This window comes from Apodemus sylvaticus, chromosome 11, assembly GCF_947179515.1.
Source record: "Apodemus sylvaticus chromosome 11, mApoSyl1.1, whole genome shotgun sequence".
Taxonomy (NCBI): Eukaryota; Metazoa; Chordata; class Mammalia; order Rodentia; family Muridae; genus Apodemus; species Apodemus sylvaticus.
The window spans coordinates 96,469,545-96,488,847 of NC_067482.1; the positions used below are offsets into that span (position 1 = coordinate 96,469,545).

The 19,303-nt window shown below is 39.6% G+C and overlaps 1 protein-coding gene across 2 annotated transcripts in view; it reads right to left on the reverse strand.

Annotated features, from left to right (window-relative positions):
* The window catches only part of Ugp2 (UDP-glucose pyrophosphorylase 2), a 49,247-nt gene extending 30,966 nt beyond the window's left edge, over nucleotides 1-18,281 (reverse strand). Inside the window, exons 1-2 of one of the 2 annotated variants that reach the window (XM_052199510.1) lie at nucleotides 18,085-18,281; nucleotides 769-896 (exon numbers count right to left, since the gene is read on the reverse strand). In XM_052199510.1, the coding sequence (XP_052055470.1) occupies nucleotides 769-882 (114 nt within the window). In that variant the 5' untranslated portion in view covers nucleotides 883-896; nucleotides 18,085-18,281. Of the gene's footprint in view, nucleotides 1-768; nucleotides 897-17,280; nucleotides 17,899-18,084 lie in introns of those variants that run through there. The other variant, XM_052199509.1, reaches the window with a different exon arrangement.
* Between the last annotated feature and the right edge of the window lie 1,022 nt (nucleotides 18,282-19,303).

Consider the following 19,303-nt stretch of genomic DNA (forward strand, 5'->3'; position numbering starts at 1 on the left):
GAAGAAAATGTTTAATACACAGTAACACTAGATACAAGCTATTACTTTAAGTGAATACCTTTAAGTGAAATTCTTACACTATTAAAATATAGAGTAGGGCAAATTTTTAAGGTCTGTTTAACCTGAAGTAGAAAAGTGAAAAGGAAGTATATTTAAAGGAGTCTTTAACGAGCCACACCCCTCCACTATCCCCAGCTAGTCAGCTGTTGTGGACCTCAACAGTTTCACTCCCTATGAATTTCAACCTGCCCTTCATTACATTCCAGTATCTTTCACTACTTCTGAGTGCAAATAAATTGTCACAAAAAAAAACCACAAAGAGAATAACCTCAAACAGTGAGTACAAACCGAACTGAAAAACAGAAGATAATGTGCTAACAGCAAAGTAAAGCTTCTCCATTTTGGAAAACTGACAGCTATAGCACAGTTGTGCTAGAACTGGCTAAGGGCAAAAGGCGAAGAGTACAGGGATGGTAGACTAACTACTTACAGAGTCTACTCAAACATGGTGACCATCTCTCTTCCCAATGATACCGAAACACAAAATAAAGTGTAATCGTTTCGATACTCTTTTGGGGACATGGGAAATTTCCTCAGTTTACAAAAAAAGACAGTAGCTTTCCTATGAATGAATACTAATGGCCTGTGTCTGCTCAACAGTGCTAACCTCTGATGTTGCAGCCTGTGCTCATGTCAGGCTGGACAATCACTGCTGGCAGCAATTGAGCATGCTGACACACAAAGCAAAAGACATTAATGAATCCTTACCTCAAGCTCATGTGAGGCTGCTGTGGTAAGTATTTTTTCTAATTCTTTCTTCACAGATAATTCTAGTTCTTGGAGAATGACCTCTTGGAACTGAGAAGCACCATCTTGAGACATAGCTTTGCTAAGATCTTAAATAAAAAAATATAAAGTCACTGATTAAAATCAGTTAGCAACAAGGAAACTTACGAATTTTGTTATTTCCAGACTAGTCAAAGTCAAGAGGGACCAAAGTCTGAGAACCTGTTGGCCTTGGCTTTATAACGAGATGGAAGTATGCTACACAGAGTGGCGGACAGAGTGACAGCTGTTCTTGGCTGCCAACTGGACAACACTCAGCTTATCTAAAGCCCAAGGCTGGGGACACCTGTGAGGGGTTTGCTTAGTTAGACTGTTTGAAGTAGGAAGAACCCCTGTAATCGGGATCTGAGGCGGGAAATCCACCTTTAATCTGCACCACATCTTCTACTGGCAGCCTATAGAAAGGACATGCTCTTGCGTGCCCGCCCTCACACTCACTGTCAAGTTTGTTCATTCACTGCCATTAAGAGCCTACTTCTGTGGGATTCAGAGTATACTGAAGACCAGCCGAGACATCCAGTTTCATGGGCTGAACAACTATCAGATTCTTGGACTTGCCTTGGGATACAGCCATTATTGGACTAGCTAGACCACAGCCTGCAAGCCATTCTTAATAAATCCCGTGTGTGTGTGTGTGTGTGTGTGTGTGTGTGTGTGTAGCTTATATTTAAAATATAATACTTATTCAATATATATTCATTCTATCAGTTGTGTTCTTCTAGAAAATCCTAGTATAGAAGCCTAAAAAAGAGCTGGGTGGTGGCGCGCACCTGTAATCCCAGCAATCGGGAGGCAGAGGCAGGTAGATTTCTGAGTTCGAGGCCAGCCTGGTCTACAGAGTGAGTTGCAGGATAGCCAGAGCTATACAGAGAAACCCGGTCTCTAAAAAACCAAATCCAAAAAACAAAACAAACAAACAAACAAAAAAAAAGAAGCCTAAAAAAGACTTATCAGTGAATACGTGATAAAAAGATTATCAGTGAATAAAAACCACTATACATTTTTTTAAATCTATCTAAATAATTGATATAAATAGAATTTATCTTTGTATCAGAGTTACAGCCAGAGTTATCTGGAATGCTAGTATGGGACTTAATGGGAAGACCTGAACTACTCTCTCTCTTTTAAAGTCTAGGTTTTGTATTACTACTAATAATTTTTAAAAAAATTTGATTTGGTTTCTACTTTTCTGTTGGGTATTTATAAGCAAATGTATATTTACATTTACTTATTAGCCCCAAATTAACTTCTTTTTTATTGTTAAAGCAAGGCAAGCATCTGGTCCACAGGAGTTACTTGGGAGGAACCCTTAGCTCCTTTAGTTTCTCATTATTATCTATGTTATCAGCTAGCAAGGGTAAAGGCCTTGCTGACTCTGTGATTTCCCTTGGAAGTACTGGAGACTTTCCTTATGTGTTGACCCTCCTGTTTGTATACAGGGTGTACAGTGGTTTTGAGTCCAATCTTTGGATCAGGAGGACAGATGAGTCACAGGAGTGGTGGTAGGTGAGAAGTATCCCATCATCCCGAACAGATAAGCTGGGGGCAAGGGCCAAAATACTAGCTGCCTCTTTAGTCTCTAAGTTTACATTAGTATAAGTCTTTAAGTACAGTTGGTGAAGACCCAAAAGTTCAGTTATCAAGTGTTGAAAAACAAACCTTGCTTTAAAATTTAATTGTATAATAGAGCTTGACATAAACATTTAATTTTAAAGTAAACCTAAGCCTAATACTTCAGTATAAACTATTAAAATTATTTGATAAAATTTAAAATCCTTTTTAGATATTATTTAAAGAATAATGTATTCTTTAAAGATAATATAAAGAAAGCAGGAAGCAGCTGTGCAGTGGTGGGTCATGCCTTGAATCCCACAACTTGGGAGGCAGAGGAAGATCTTCTTTAGTTCAAGGACAGCCAGGGCTACAGAGAAACCCTGTCTCAGAAAAAAACAAAAAACAAAACAAAAATCATAAAAAAAGAAAAGAAAGCCTGGGGACACGTAACTTTCTCCACTTTAATTTCAGGCATAGCCTATCTTCCGGATGATGACAACTGTCCATGGAGAGTCAACCCTGGAGCAGAAGCCTTCATGCCTTTACAGCTACCTTATTTTCTAATCAACACAGTCTTGTTTACACTGCTCACAGGATCAGAGCTGAGACAACAATCAACCAAATAACATTTCAACAGAAACTGTTCATTTTTTGTTTTAAAATTTTACATTATTAATTAAAATGAATATGGGTTAAATTGACAGTTTTAATTAACAGGACCATTTATTTAATTATAATCCAATTGGTATTGTGTAAACTTTATAAAATCAGAAGCACTTGTAGATATATACACACCCTGACAGTCAGATAAAAGATATTTTTAAAAAAATACCAAGTATTTGTATTATTTGTAAATGTATTTTAGACTGCTGACCATATCATCTTTTATAGCCATTCTTAATCTAAATCTGTACTTTTAAATATAAAATATAAAACTCATATAAAGCATATGAGTTTTTATTTTTTTAAAGACAGCCTAGCCTGATTGTTAAAAAGTTTTAAGTAATCTGAGCAGGAACCAGACTGTTTTTTACGTGATCCTTCTCTCCTTTTTTAAAGTGATAAACTTGAAAAGCCTGTTTTCAAAGATGAGATCATAGGTAGATAGGCAACTGTTGTCTTTAATTTACCTTAAAATATGGTAGTTGTTATGATATTAAGACTTATCATAGCCATTTTTATTTTACACAACAACTAGGAGCAAGCTTATCTAGATAGTTTTACTGCTACTGTTGGTTGGTATTTTAATTTAAGTAGCCTCAACTACTAAGGCAAATTCTGAGGTTCGACTGAGTTTTATGCTGTCTTAACATAGTATGACATATATTACATGAAAACAAATATAAATACATATGAAGCAAACATTAACAGACAGAAGTTTCTATCTCTGTCTTTGGAGTAAACAAATTTGACTTGGGAAGGCTGTAAAATGTCCTTTGTCAATTTGTCTTCAGAACCTTTAACTGGTCAGTCATGTGAGCGTGTCTTCCAGGTCTCAGTGAAGTTAACATGAGAAGGCAAGGCTCAACAGCTAAGTCAGTGGAGCCTGAGGCTCTGTAGTATTGAAAGTTCCTAGGCTACTATAGTTATTTGGGTAAGTTTTAGGGATAATCTCTGGGCAATAAAAAAGCAGTAGGCCTAGAAAAAGGAAAAGTTTTACCTATTTGAAAGGTAGCAGAAAGATCTGTTAGGACACAAGGAGAAAAATTGGGCTTTTTGGAAGTTCCCCTAAGACAAAGAAAACCAAGACAGGAAACAGACTTAAGCTATGTCCTAGATGCACCAGTTGGTTGGTAATGTTTGGAGGCTCCCTTATGAAGCTTTCAAGGTTTTCTTGTTTTGTTAAGGGTCTTTGGTTAAAAAGAATCATGAATTTTAACTGCCCCTGAGAGTTCAACCAAATACTGTTTTTAGGGGGAGTGCTAAGCAGAGAAATGGATGTGTGGCAGGAAACTACTTCTAGTGTGCCCTTCAGAGTTAGTTTCCTTTGTATGGTCTCCAGTCTTCAGACTGGGAAACGCCTGTACAGCAGGTCTTTAGAGCCTTTAGAGCACTTCTTTGATTTCTACAAAATAAGTCTAGTTGTAGGATAGATAGTATTTGAGGTTAAACTTTTATACTTCAGCCAAAATTCTCCTTCACCAAGCTTGTTTTTAGGGCTGGAGAGTATAGAGTAAAATATGAACCTTTTTCAAAATTCATGATTTCTAATCTTTGATGTTGCATCATGGCATATACTCAAGAGATCCTAAGTAGAGACCAGTACCAGAACCTTAAAGTAGGGAGAAACATCGCTCTTTTCCATTTTAAAGTCCTCAAAGAGACCAGATGCCCTTCACCGCAGAGCACAACCCCAAATTGATCAGAAACATTGGTTTGTATTTCAGAAGTTTGGGGTCTTATTCATACCCAAATGGGGCTTTATCTAAATGCTACAAGGTAGTTTTCTATTAGAATTAAGTCACAAAAATAATGAAATAAACATTTCAGTGCCATTTAAGCTGGGAGGAAGAGAGAAAAAGAGAAGGAAGACAGACAGACAGACAAAGTCAGGGTTCAGAGAAGAAGGTTGCTTCTGTGAAAAGCTGAAAAGCTTTGTTTTTTGTGGTTTTAAATTGTCACTCAGGTTTAGTTCAGTGGTAGTGTGTGTGCTTAGTGTATCTGAAGACCAGTGTTCAATCTGGCCTACAACAAACAAAGAAACACACACACCCCTCACCACCCCCACAACTTTCTGGACATGTGGTTTGCTCCCTGGGAGGCAGAGACTGGTGGATCTTGTGAGTTCCAGGCCAGGCTAGGCTATGTAGTAAGACTCTGTTTAAATGACCTCTCCTGCCCTCAAACTGTCATTCAGGTTAAAAGTATGAATAGGCTGGGGTGGGCCCTTGGAACTAATCCTAGGGAAAACCTTTATACACTTGGAGATGGGACTGTCTTTAGTAAATGAACAGGGAAAGTTGAAAGCAATTTTGAAATGATGAACCAAAAGATAGATCATAATGGTAGAAATGTAAGGAACAAACTGGGCTTTTTTGTTTGTTGGCTTAGTTTTGTTTAAGGTTAACTGTCCTCCAATTATGGAGAAAATACCTGAGAATGGAACAAAGAAGCAGTAGGGACTAGGGACCTGACCCTGAGTTAGTAAGGTCAGGACCCACGTGTTGCCTGAAAACCAGTATACACTGCTCAGTTCTACCATTACTTTTGTTGGTGAAAACCAAAGCCCGTGACTTTACTGGAAATAGGGGTAGCATGTTTTCACAATTCCAGAGATAACTCTACTTAGATAGGACTAAATTCCCTGCCACACGAAATTTTTGTTTCATTTCTGTTGCTGTGTTAAAACAGCTTGGCAAAAAGCAACCTTGATGGGAAAATGAATTTATGTTAGGTTACAGTTCATTATGGCAGGGAAATGAAGGAAAAAGAAACATAAAGCCACTAGTCACAGACATCCACAACCAAAAGCAAAGAGAAATAAATTCTACTATATTCAATTCTCACAACCGTTAACAAGTAATTTGGAAGAAAATTCTAAACACAGAGGAAGAAAAAGACATGAATTTAAAAACATGGATTGGGGCTGGTGAGATGGCTCAGCAGTTAAGAGCACTGACTGCTCTTCTGAAGGTCCTGAATTCAAATCCCAGCAGCCACATGGTGGCTCACAACCATCTGTAATGGGATCCAATGCCCTCTTCTGGAATGTCTGAAGACAGCTACAATGTACTTACATATAATAATAAATAAATCTTTAAAAAAATAAATTATTTTGTTCTGTGCCACAGGTTAGTTTAAACACAAATAAGTATACAATGATTTTTTAAAATTATTCATTTATTTTTATTTCATGCGCACTGGAGTTCTGCCACTGTGAGATGGTGCTGAATCCCCTGGAAGTAGAGTCACAGACTGCTGTGAGCTGTCATGTGGTTGCTGGGAACTGAACCAGGGTCCTCTGGAAGAGTAACCATACTCTTAACCACTGAGCCATCTCTCTAGGTCCTATGGTGATTTTTAAACAACAACAACAAAAAAAATTTTTTGTCAGAGTCAGAAGTTATTTATAAATTTATTCTTTTTCTGAAGTTAGATATGATAGTCATATCCCTAAAAAACAATGAATGAACCATTGTCTTACACTCTGGCAAATGAGCTAGAACTAAGTACAAATCCAAGTTTAAATATAACAAAGTAGCTCTGAGATGTTGCTAAACAAAGAAAACTATAAAGAATAACTGTAAGGCCCTGTCCAGAGCAGCTACCTAGTCACCAACAAGGGTCAAGGGGAAAAGACTCACTCATGTCAGTCACTCTCCCGATTAAGCCAAACTAGGAAAGGCTGGCTGAAAGACATCTCTGCCAACTAAGTCCAACCTTCAGACAGATCCTCAAAAACTCCCAAACACAGATTCAATTTTGAGTTATAAAAAAAAAAAAAAATCTCTTTTATTTGTCCCATGTCTTTGATAAGTTCTAGATGCACAGAGAGAACAGTTTTTATCCCTCTATCCTGTTGTTTACTAATATAGTAAGCTTCTACAAGGAAAGAACATGGTCACAAACTCACTGCCCTCTTCTACCCCATTCTGCTGTTGTTTTACTCCAGTGGACAAAGTACTACTATAAAATTACATTTTTAATAATTAGGGAGGGAGGCTGGGCTTCTAAGAATTATGCAGACAGCTGGCATGGTGACATGCACCTGAAACCCCAGCACTCAAGTGACTGGGTAGGGGAGTAAAAGCTTGAAGCCAGCTTGAAATTCATAGTGAGACCTTGTTTAAAAAGTAAATTGAATTAAAAGGATGGGAGGGTGGCCAGTTCAATAAGAAGTAATCTTACATGCTCCAGCAAAGACCAGAAGGCACGAATCTACAATCCATTTTTTCCTTGCCAATTAGTTATTCACCCAATTTTTAAAAGGAAGGCCTGGAATTTCTGGAAGGTGTAAGTACACACTGCAGGACTTTGCCTGGATTTAACATTCTCAAGTTACATTTCAGTTGCAGTGGCAACTGGGTTTCTAAGGGAAGGTCAAGTAAAGAATCCCTTGAATAATGCAAGATTTCCAACCTCATAAATGGTTTCCTCCCACCTCTTAGCAAATAGAATTGATCCTCTACCACTTCAGACAGAAAGCAAATTAGGAAGCACAGCTCATGAGCACAGTCACAAGCCAAGGAGTTTCTACAGATGCAAGGGAATGATCAGCCCCTTCTACTTTCCTCACTCCTGGATTACGAATCTCAGGGTGAAGTAGTGAGGTGACTTCCCCAAAGTCACAGGCCAGGCAGGCGCTAGGCCTGTAGAGCAAACAGTTTTGCTTCTGTCCCTCCACAGTAAATCACCACATCCTGCTCATTTTCCTCTAGTCTGGTTTTGTTTAAATTTTGGAATAGAAATTCTAAAACATCACTGTCTTCCAAATCCTATCTATCCAACTAACAGAATAACTGAGTTTACTAGAATTTACCAGAATTATCTATTTAGTTTCATTCTACTTCAGCAAAAGTCATACAGACCAAGCAGTAATTGGTTTTTCTCAGCCCCACCTCCTGCTATAATCAGATTCTTATTCACAAGAATTCAAATTTCAATATTATGAACCTTTAGCTGTCCAAGTGCAGGAGGGGGGATTACAGAACTTCCAGAAACCCAGAAGAAAAGCCTGTGGCAGAAGGCTTAGAAATTGCTTTTGTTTCTTAACTTGGCAACTAAAAAGGTACACAAGATACCCTTTCTCTGACACTCTAAATGGTAATACAAAGCAACCTCCTGTTCTGAAGCATAAAGCTAATTTCACATGTAGAGGCCACATAGTAGACACCAGGAAACAGGAACAGCAAAAGGTGAAGGACCAGCCCTAGTCCACCTGACTACTGATTCCATCTCAACAGTCAAAATATTGTTTTCTTTTCTTTTTGGACGGCATCTCTCTACATGGCCTGGGGTGTCCTGGGGCTCACTTTGTAGACCAAGCAGGCCTAGAACTTAGAGAACTATCAGCATATCTGATAGTTCTCTAAGTATTCATTCAAATTAAAGGGATTAAATAGTATTCATTCAAATTAAAGGGATTAAAAACAAAAACATATTATCACTGATAGCAGAATGATAAAACTATGAATGAAGTTCAAGTATATATCGATTAGACATACCAACTCAAGCTAACCACGTTCCAGACTTTCACGACTGTTCTTCAAATTCACTTGTGAAAACACTTCCTTAAAAAGCTCTTTTATGGGGTCTAAAGAGGCTCAGAGGTTGAGAGCAGTGACTGTTCTTCCAGAGGTCCTGAGCTCAAGTCCCAGCAACCACATGGTGGCTCACAAGCATCTGTAATGGGATCTGATGTCTTCTTCTGGTGTGTCTAAGACAGCAACAGTGTGCTCATATGCATAAAACAAATAATTCCTTTAAAAAAAAAAAAGGCTCTTCTTTGGGCTCATGCCTTCTTTGAGCTCAGTTTCTACAATTAGCTCCTCCTTTCTCCAACTGAGTTCCCTAAAGATTATCTCCAGACCATTTTCTTTCTCTTAATTCATTCCCTCACCATTTCAGCATTAAGAAATATTTCTTATGTTTGGTAAGAAATACTTCTCATAGCAGTTTACATGCGGAAGTTGGAGGATGGAAGTCAGAAGACAATTTGCGGAACTGGTCCTCTCCTTCTACTATGTACGTCCATGGACTTGGTGCCAAGTGTCTTTACCCATTGAGCACTCTTATACCCTTATTGGCATAAGCTTTTAAATATATACTGCTACCTTCTCTATCCTTTCTATCCTACCTTCTCTACCACTTTCTAGATCTTTTATACCTGAATACTCAGGCTACCTCAAACTCAACTTTATTTTTATCTAAAACAGAAATCATTGTCCAAACTAAGGCACTCTTCTTGCCCTTCCTGCTCCCTACAACATTAACATTTAATCACCCGGACTAAAGTAGCTGTCACAAGGTTGGCTCCTCAGTTACAAAACTGCTTATTTGGGTCACTACAATTTCATTCTATTTTCAATACTACCTTAATTTTCCTCAGCATCTTCATTTTCTGTTCTAGAAGACAATGGCCTTCTAACCAACCTGCCTACCACCACTTGTGATGCCAAGAGATATGAATTGATTCCCATTACTATATTTTGCCTTCCTTATTTGATGAATTTTTCAGTCTATGGAAGTAAATGCACATTCACGATCCAGGAGATTTTTCCTTACATTTTTATACATTTATTTTATGTGTATGAGTGCTTTGGCTGCATGCACGTGCACCATGTACATGCCTACAGAAGCCAGAGAGGCCTCACACTCCTGGACCTGGAGTTCCAGATGGTTGTAAGCTACCATGTGACTGCTGGGAACAAAGCCTGGGTCCTGCAAGAGCCACAAGTACTCTTAACTTCTGAGTCATCTGGACCATGATCCAGGAATATCTTAAACCAGATGAAGGGACCTTTCTGGATGGCTGAAGGTAGTAAAAGTGCTACAGAGTTCACAAAGGCTGCAAAGTCCTACTCTGTGACTTCTAGACCAGTCCTTCTAAAACTTTAATTTACATATAAATAACCTGGAGAGCTATTTAAAACACTGATTTCCGTGCAAGCTCCCAGATAAGCTGACTCAACAGTTTCTGGGTAGAGAGAATATGCATTTCTCATAAGCAAACACTGCCAGTATTGCTTTGATAATATTTTATTTATTTTAATGTTTATTGCAGCCATATTCCTGGTTCTTCTTGTCTCCAATTCTACACCTCAAGGCCATGTTTGTTCTGAGATGGCACCTGGCCCAGATTAGTTTTCCAGCTGATTTAAGCATGAAACATAACTCCGACTAGTGACACACAATTATATGGCTTAACAAAGAACCTTAAAGAAATGTGTTCCTCAGCAAGGGGGGATCCATATGAATGTTTAATAAATGCTTGGGGTGAAGCGTGCCAGAGAGCTAACCTGGCTTTGTTCCTATTAGGCAATATTCTTGAGCTGTACTCCTAGACAATAAATGGTTGTGACAACAAAAATGAAAGGCTATCAGACGAGACTGTACTACTATACAACTAACTAAGGACTTTGCTATTCATGCACTGCTCTCTCTATAACAACTGGTAGAGTACACATGAACTAGACTTCTCAATAAAATTAACCTTGTTTTCATGTAATACAGTTCAATTTCTTTTGATAGTGCTGGCAACTGAATCCAGTGTTTGTATACATACTAAGCAGGTGTTACACTACAAAATAAACAACATGTCTAGTCTAGAATAGTTGTTAAAATCTCAAAGAAGAAATGTCACATACAAAGTAACTTTGTTTAAATAATATCACTTTTTTGAGGTTTAATAGCTAAGCTGAGAAGAAAGTCACACCAAGGGGCCTACTATACTCCTTTCCTGAGGAGGGGAAGCAGTGTAACATAAAGTCACCCAGGACCAGAAGTTATCCAACAGCCCTGTCCTTTATCTTGATATGTGTATACTTTGACACACTGTTAACTCTGGAAAAATCTTTAAGGTCAGTGAATCCAACTCTTTACCTTGAGGATGAAGGAAGGAGCCCAGAGAGGATGATTTTCCTAAGTGGTACTCAGGCCTTGTACTTCTCTTTTAACTGGAGAAAATTTTCTCTACTCAATCCCACACTATCGAGTTATATATCAATTACAAAGTTTATTACTCTAGGTACATGCCACCAAATCAACATGAAAACTAGAAACCCAACTGTCTATCATTTGATATTAGGTGATATTAAAACTAAATATACAGCATTCTCTTACTTCATCTTATGCACTTCTACTTTTCCTTAAATACTGTCTCCTGAGAAATGAAAAAATGAAAAAAACAATAAAAACATTTAGGCAATCTAAACTTTACTACCAAGGCTCATCTCTTAATCATTTGTATGAATTAGCCTAAAACAGTGCACATATCTATATAACTCTGTTTGTTTTCTGTATGCATTAAGCCTTATAATTCTAAGCAGAACTATAACACAAATAAAATATAGTACCAGCATTTGTCAGGGCAGAAACTCTAATTGCTTTTCAGGTCACTGTGGCCGAAGAGAAAGGAGCCCTGCTCTTGAAAAGCTGTTCTCTAGCTAACTGTACAATTGGGTGACTGGGAAGTAAACGGCAGAGTAAGCCAGCATGACTACTTCAAGTCCATGAATACAATGAATGGTTTTGCACTGCTTTTTAAGATTCAAGCAAAATCACAAAGGAATAGCAAACACTCATGATTTACATTAAAAAACAACAAACATATCTAGGAACATTTGGGGAGGTATGAAACATTTTGTTCTTTAAGCTAAGTAAGACAACAGAGCTTGTTTCTCTATGGTTTTCAGAAACAATCCTTGATTGTCAAAATGGTTGGGGGAGGAGAGAGTCGCAACCAATTTCTCTTGGCCATAACAGAAAAATAAACAATGGCAACTATTGGCAGAGGCAGAACTGGAGCCCTAGACAATTATTTCATCAAACTAAGCAAGATGCCTGCATCACTAATTAAGAGAACCTGGAAACAATTTTCAAATGCAACAGTATTATAGTTTTTACACAAAATTGTTCCATCAAAAACCACAAGTTTAATTTCTTGTGATGGTTTAACAAGCCAACCTAAAAAGAATTTAGTGAGTTATTAATAGAAAATCCATGTCTGATAAAATTTTAGAGATCTAGGAAATACTGTTTCAATGAATGACTATGTCTGGGAATTTACTAAAAGACCAAAATGTTCACAATTCAAACACTATTTCTCAAAGTCCAAATTGAGTATTTTAGAAAAGAAATCGTAGTTTGTCTTTACAAACTTTACAAAGGGCCAGTCTTTACAAAGCCTCCAGTTTTTATAGAATCCCACACTATCAAAGGTCTTAAAGCACTCATCCTTCTTCATTCATTTTAAATCTGAGTATCCCCATACATAGTCTAACATAGTTTGAATGTATTCCAAAAGCATAAATCCAGAAGTAAAACCACCATTTTCTCCACTATACAAATAATTTTGGAATGAATAACATTATAGGAAGTTAATATGTCTCTTATTCATTTTCATCAATTTAGTTAACTTCCAAATACGTATTGGTATTAACTTTCCAGACTTCTGAGAAATCATAATACCTGCATTTGTACAAAAAAAAAAGGCTTGGTGGAAAGTGAAAACCTCCAGTATCTTGTTCTTTTATTTAAAACATTTTCATTATCAGGTCAAATTACATTCCTATCACCAGTTCTCCCATTATTTTAAGTTGGCTACAATTCATCTCTGATTAAACAAACACATGCACACATACAATGGTTTCTGTGAAGTGGTATTTTAAGAAAAACTTGACTACAGAAACTTTTCAGTGTATCTTCAGGATTTTAAAAAGACCTCCCAGCCTGGCACACTGGTACACTCCTTTAATTCCAGCACTGGGGAAGCAGAGGCAAGCAGATCTCTGTGAGGTCCAGGTCAGCCAGCACTACAACACAAAGAAACTCTATCTTGAAACAAACAAAAAATAAAAAGATGCTTTCAAGAAGTGTATCCGTTAATATTTATATCCTAATATTCTTTGTTAATCTTTTCCTCGGTAGTCCCTCATAAATTAAAATCATTAATCTTAGAAGAAAGGCTCAGTAAGGGAAATTTAACTGCAGAAATGGAAGACAGCCAAACTTTATCGGACCAATTCTTCAGTTTGACTTTCCTAAATATTTACAACTATGACTGAATTGAACTAAATTCACACACACACCCTCTAGCAACATCATAAACTCTAATCTATAGCTTTAAAGAGTGTGCTTTAGCCATTACTTTTAATACTACTCCGGACTTAAATCCATACCACAATCTTTTTGGGAAAAAAACTTAATCATTTCAGTGATAAGCAACAGGTTTTAGGATTTGAGAAGAACTATGCTGAAGCTGACTTGACAACCAAGGCCCAGAACGCCGCTCATCTTTGTATTCACCTGAGAGCCTTTCAGTTATAATTAGCTCAGTGATCTTTGTTGACCAGCTGCCATCCACCAAACAGGAATCACCAAGATTCAAAATATTCCAACTAATGGGAAAGTTGACAGGCCACAAATATTTTTTAAGCAATGTAGATGTATTTATATGGCTTTCCTTGAAATATAATATTATATTAAATACATATTATATAGTATAGATTTTAAGAATAAAGGATATTTTTACACAGCTTGGCTAAATAATGGCATATTTAAAGTTGCGAAAGTACTTGCAGAATTACAGTGTCAGCCTTAGCTGGCTGGCTATACAGCATCAGTCTCATCACCATTTATAAGTTTCTAAACATTTAGGAAGACAGTTCTCACAACTTTTTAAAAGAAAAATTCCAAACGGCATCTGTTGACAAACCTAGCAAAACTCCCCAACTGCTGCTGATGTGACAGACAGGAAAGAGGCAGTGTTCATTTATGTAGAAAAGTGGAGGCACTGAATACTGCTAGTGGCAGAGAAAGCCAGAACCAGAGGTAAGCAAAAGAACATAGCAGCTCAGCTCATGCTTCATGAAGGTACCACTAGGCTCCTGAAGAACATAGACTTAGGCAGATATATAGAACTTATGCCTTTATTGGCCCAGTAAATAAATATGGACAACTCATTCCTATATGGACAACTTTTCTCTAACAGTATTAAGTGTTTTTACTAACCAAAAATTTCCAGCTAACTTCTTATGATCTAAGTGGCTGAGGAAGATGATACCCAGTATTCTTATAAAAGTAGTGCTTGGATTTAGAGTCAAGCCAAGTGTAGCAACCTTATGTTTCATATCACCCAAAAAGAATGATCCCCGATATATAGTTCATAACACCCAGATCTACAGACCCCTGAGTACCTACTGCAAGAGAAAAATGAATACAGTGAAAGGCATACAATGAACATTCAAAAAAAAAAAAAGTTGTTAACTGCACGTTAAAACTGTGCCTTGTATTTACCCCTATACTATCCAAGCTCTGCCTCGCCTTTCCCTCCCCTCAGCTCCTGTTTAGAAATTTTCTTTAAAATATATCAACTTTCAAGAAACCAGACTGAGTATTAAATCTGAATATGAAAATCAAAAACTATTTGTACTTCTGTAGATGGCATGTTGGGTAGCAATGCTATCTGAAAGCCATCATTATTTTATGCAAGAGTAAAAATTAATGGCCACACAGTATTTACCCAGCTCACTTGATACAGCACCCCATTTCAACTTCTCAATGATCCCAACACTAAGACCCAGTGGAGGAGGCAGAGACAGGAAATTGAATCCAATGTCTCTCCCATGCTAAGCACGCATGTCATCACTAAATTATACTCAGTCCAATAGCCAAATTCTACACAGGTAGAATCTAAAGTTCAGAGAAGTGTCTAAAAATCACTTTTTAGTAACAGGAGTCAAATCTAAGTCCATGCCCTTTCAGATTTCTCAGTATTTATATAATTTAGGATAGGTCATAAAAACCTACAGCTGAGGGCTGGAGAGATGGCTCAGTGGTTAAGAGCACTGACTGTTCTTCCAGAGGTCCTGAGTTCAATTCCCAGCAACCACACGGTGGCTCACAACCATCAGTTATGGGATCTGATGCCCTCTTCTGGTGTGTCTAAAGAGAGCTACAGTGTACTCATATAAATAAAAATAAATATCTTAAAAAACAAAATCCTACAGCCTTGAAAACATAGGGTAAGCTAACCTACTAAGAAAGCATATAGAACATTTTAGGTTGTAGGCATTTGCTATGTGTGACAAACTCTTTTAGAACATCTACTTTTAAGACACTGTGCTTTTCCCAGGGACATATTATCTTTGTCGATAGAAAATGGTAATCTATTTGGAGAATAGGCCATTCCTAAAATTTTAACCTGAAAAGCAACAAAAGGTGTTGGAAAGGCCAGGAGCTGTAAATGACTCAGGCAGGAGCTTCTTCCCAGCTCATCTTTGGACATCTTTATCAGTTGTAAAATACCTCTTAGGGCTCAGAAGCTTAAATGAGACAATACATGAAACAGCTATGGCCTGACATTTCTTAACACTTTCCCTGTGAAGCAGTACAGGCAGTGTGCCAATGAGTGGAAATAAGCATCAGTAACTTCTGGGCAGAGGGTCAGCATTGGGCTGCTTTTTAAAAAAGGAGAAAACAGAAAATTTCAACTCTTACACTCGAAAATTGATACGTGTAGACAACTCTGAAATTAGCTAATTAGTTTTATCATTTCTAACAGTAACCAAGGTAAGCACATAGAGAGTTCATACATAAATACAAAAATTACGCAATGTTAAATTCCATGACTGAGTTAAACATATTTGGAGAGTATCATCATCTTGTGCAAAACTGCCTGTTTAAAAGGAAAACTACTATTTTGAGTAAAAGTGAAGAGTAAATAAATCAAATGTGGCATCTTGAATTGCATCATGGAAATACAATCAGAATTGAGTTTATAGTTTAGTTAATGCAATTACATTAATTTCTTCATTTTGACACTTGTGCAACATTTTGAAACCTGCAGAATACTTTAAAAAACAAAAGGCTTTTAAAAATTGGATAGCAATGTCCACAGCCACTTGTGTATACTTTATTTAGAAATCTGAAGATCGCCTCCACAGCAAAAGCATCAACTCTGTAAGCAATCCAAAACTACATGGATTACCTTGAGTTAAAACTTTTTTAAATTCCTAAGAGAAGAAAGTTGTTTGCTTTTCCCTAGCATAGTCTTAGAAAATGCAGGTTTTGTGTTACTTACAAGACCAGTAAGCTCTAAGTTATCTCACCTTCCTAATCTTGAGATGTTTATTAAATCAGAACATAAGCAGCACCTCTAGCTTCATATAAGGTATAACACCAACTTCAAACATGACAAAATGACATTTCTGAGCTTGTGTACTGAAGGCATTAAACAGTCCCATCTGTTTCCATAATAATGACTGCTTTAATCTAGTATGCAAAACTTAAGCGTTAATAAAGTTAATAAAGTGGGCATATCCCTGTAGGGCATTTTCATTGCCAGGGTCAAATGATGTACATCCCTAGCATAACTTTAAAAGAAAGGGGGGAAAGGTTCGGTTAGTGAGAATCACAAAGTGGTTGCAAACTTGACTAGATGTATTAAGCAAGATGGCTGAATTTTCACACACTGGGGTCTGGAAGGAAAAGTTTCTTATACATCTAGAGGATTTCTATACAGTTTTGTGACAGAAGTTTAAGGCAACATCCAAATGCAATGCTACAGCTTGGTTGTAGGGTATTTGCTAAATGCTTTCTTTACTCACATTTTGGGACTCTGGATGATAATTTTCGAATTTAAAGAAAGCATAATCTTTCTATATTAACAAAAAGGGAAAGGCAAACAGCGCTGCAGCCAAGTCATTTCTCTGACTGCAATGACCTCCAGTGTCTACAAACTACTCCAGATTTCGCAATAAGTGACTCTGAGACTCAATCCACGTACACACAGAAGTGGAGAACGGTCTAGCCTCCCACCTAGTCCTGACAAACGCATCTGCCTGCCCCTAGCTCTCTGGGTTTCCTTGTCCCACAAAGATAACTAACTTATCATCGACTGCAAGAAGGGAACAAGAATTAATCAGCAGTCAAAATCCTGTTTTGATTATTACAGTTACTGTCCACGATGTCAGAATACTATTAAAACTGATTTTAGAAGGTAGAACTATCCCCTGCAGGGCACAGAGGCATACAAACACGTATATGAAATGCCAACCCAGCAAGTGACGCAAAGTAGCTCAAATACCAATTCAACCAAAAAGGTCTGGCAAACGGTATCACAAATTGGCATTTCCAGTTCCAAACTACCCACTTACCTAGAGACTACCAATATCCAAAAGCAGGCAAAGCAGCCAAGAGATAGAAAGCAAAATGTCTTACCTGGTACAAATCTCGACATTTTAAGGATTGTATTAAAATAATCTGGCTTATAATTTTCAATTTCTAGAAGCTACGTTGTAAGGAAGGGCTCTCTCCCTTCCCTGCAACAACCGAAGTGTTCTTTCTCCTCCGATGTTTAACTACTTAAGAATTCGGGGGGAAAAATCAAAACTAGTCTTTAAAAAGAAAAATCCAGAAGACGGAAACTTGGTGGGTCGGACTCAGCTTGGGAGGGAACTCCAGGCTATTCAGCGATCCCGACACTACCCGGGGACGACTGGAGACTCCGGAAAAGGTAAAACCAGACGAACTTAAATTTCATCAATGGAGAGGCGGACCTAGAGCGGCTTCACCGCCCTCCGGTCTCCACGCCCTCTAGGGCCGGACTGCCGCAGGCCCCCGGCCGCACCCCGAGGCCCCGCGCCGGCGGCCGTCCAGCTGCGAGCTGCTGGCGCCCGGCGCGGCTCCGGAGGCGGGGAGGCCGGCGAAGGGGCAACGCAACCTTTTCTCCAGCCCATAAATAGCCGGGACTCGGGGATGCTGCGGATTCCGCACCCGCGCAGACAGCCGGCCGCGGCCTCCAGCGCCCGCCCTCCCCTACGCTGAGGCTCCACACCAGGGCCCGGCTCGCCCCCGCCCTCCCCCGGGGCCTGGCCGCCGAGACCCCCCGGGAGGCCGGGCCCTCCCTGACACGCCCTCGGCCGCCCGCCCCCCACTCTTCCACGCCCCGCGGTCGGCCTCCGGCCACGCCTTTCCGAGCAAGACCCCACAAGGAGCCCGGCCCGCCCCTTAAGCGACACCCACCTTCCTATCCCGTCGAGGACTGAGAAGTTGGAGGCCTGGGATCAGGTCTCGCAGGCTGCACGAGCGTGGCCGAGGCGGCCTCCCCTCCGCTCCCGTTACACGCAAACACCTGGAGCCCGGCGCCAGCGTGCGCAGCCCGTGACCCTCCAGCCCGCCGCCTCCCGACACCGGAGCCCCCACTTTCGCCACACACCTCCCCTCCCCCGCCCTCCCCCCCCCCCATTGCGGAAATGTCCCTACTGCTTAGAGCGACAGGTACAGCCGCCAGTCCGGAGCCGAAGTTTGCTTAGGGCTTGGCCAATGAGACACGCGGAGGTGGCAGGGGGCGGGGCGTACGAGGCCAAGGAAGGCGGGCACAGCAGCGAAGGCGGGAATCCCACGCGTGGGAGCTGCACAGGCAGCGGCACGGTGCCGAGCACGGCTGTCCATGCCTGCCGTCTGCAGATGCCACGAGCGTGTGAGAGAACCGAAGCGTGTGCTTGTGTTTGCACTCCACCAGAATTTGCCTGTTGAGGAAACCTTGACCGCTGAATTCTGAGCTCCCAATCAGCGGCTTCCTCGGGGACGCCAGGCCATTCTCAAGAGGACCCAACGGCCTTGCCCACCATTTAGGGTTTGAGGAGAGCTAGGGCGTCCAGAATCAAGCAAAGGGATGAGATGTGTGTGGCTCACCAACAGGATGAGGGCCTGGGGGCAGGGAATGCCAAATAAAGGCTCTCCAGAAAGAGTCATCTCTATTCGCCTTGCCTAGGATCCCACCCCTGGGCACGTTTGTGCTGGAATTGAGCGTTTACTTTTCTAGCCAAAGTGAAAATGACTTATTGTTCTTAAGGTGCTGATGATAGATCTTGAAGTCTCCAAAAGAAAGATGAAGTTAAAAGCCAGAACGTTGGCACCAGTGTGGGGACTCCCTGAGGTGTGCCCAATCACAGTTAGTCTTGCCAACCATACAACCTGTCTCCCTTAACATTCTCACTTTACCCTACTTGGTTTGTCAGTTCCCCATCAAGTGCCTCAAACCAGCCAAGCACTTCCAGAAGGCTTTGAAATGTGCAACATTATTCAGCCAAGGCAAATGAGAATTTCTAAATTATTCTCTAGAGAAGAGAGCTTTCATTATTCAGTCCCTTGGGTTCGTATGGAAATGTTACTAAACACAGGAAAAGGTAGTGACCGTGTTGCTTATGTAGAATCAAAAAACCTTAGGCCTCCAAATATT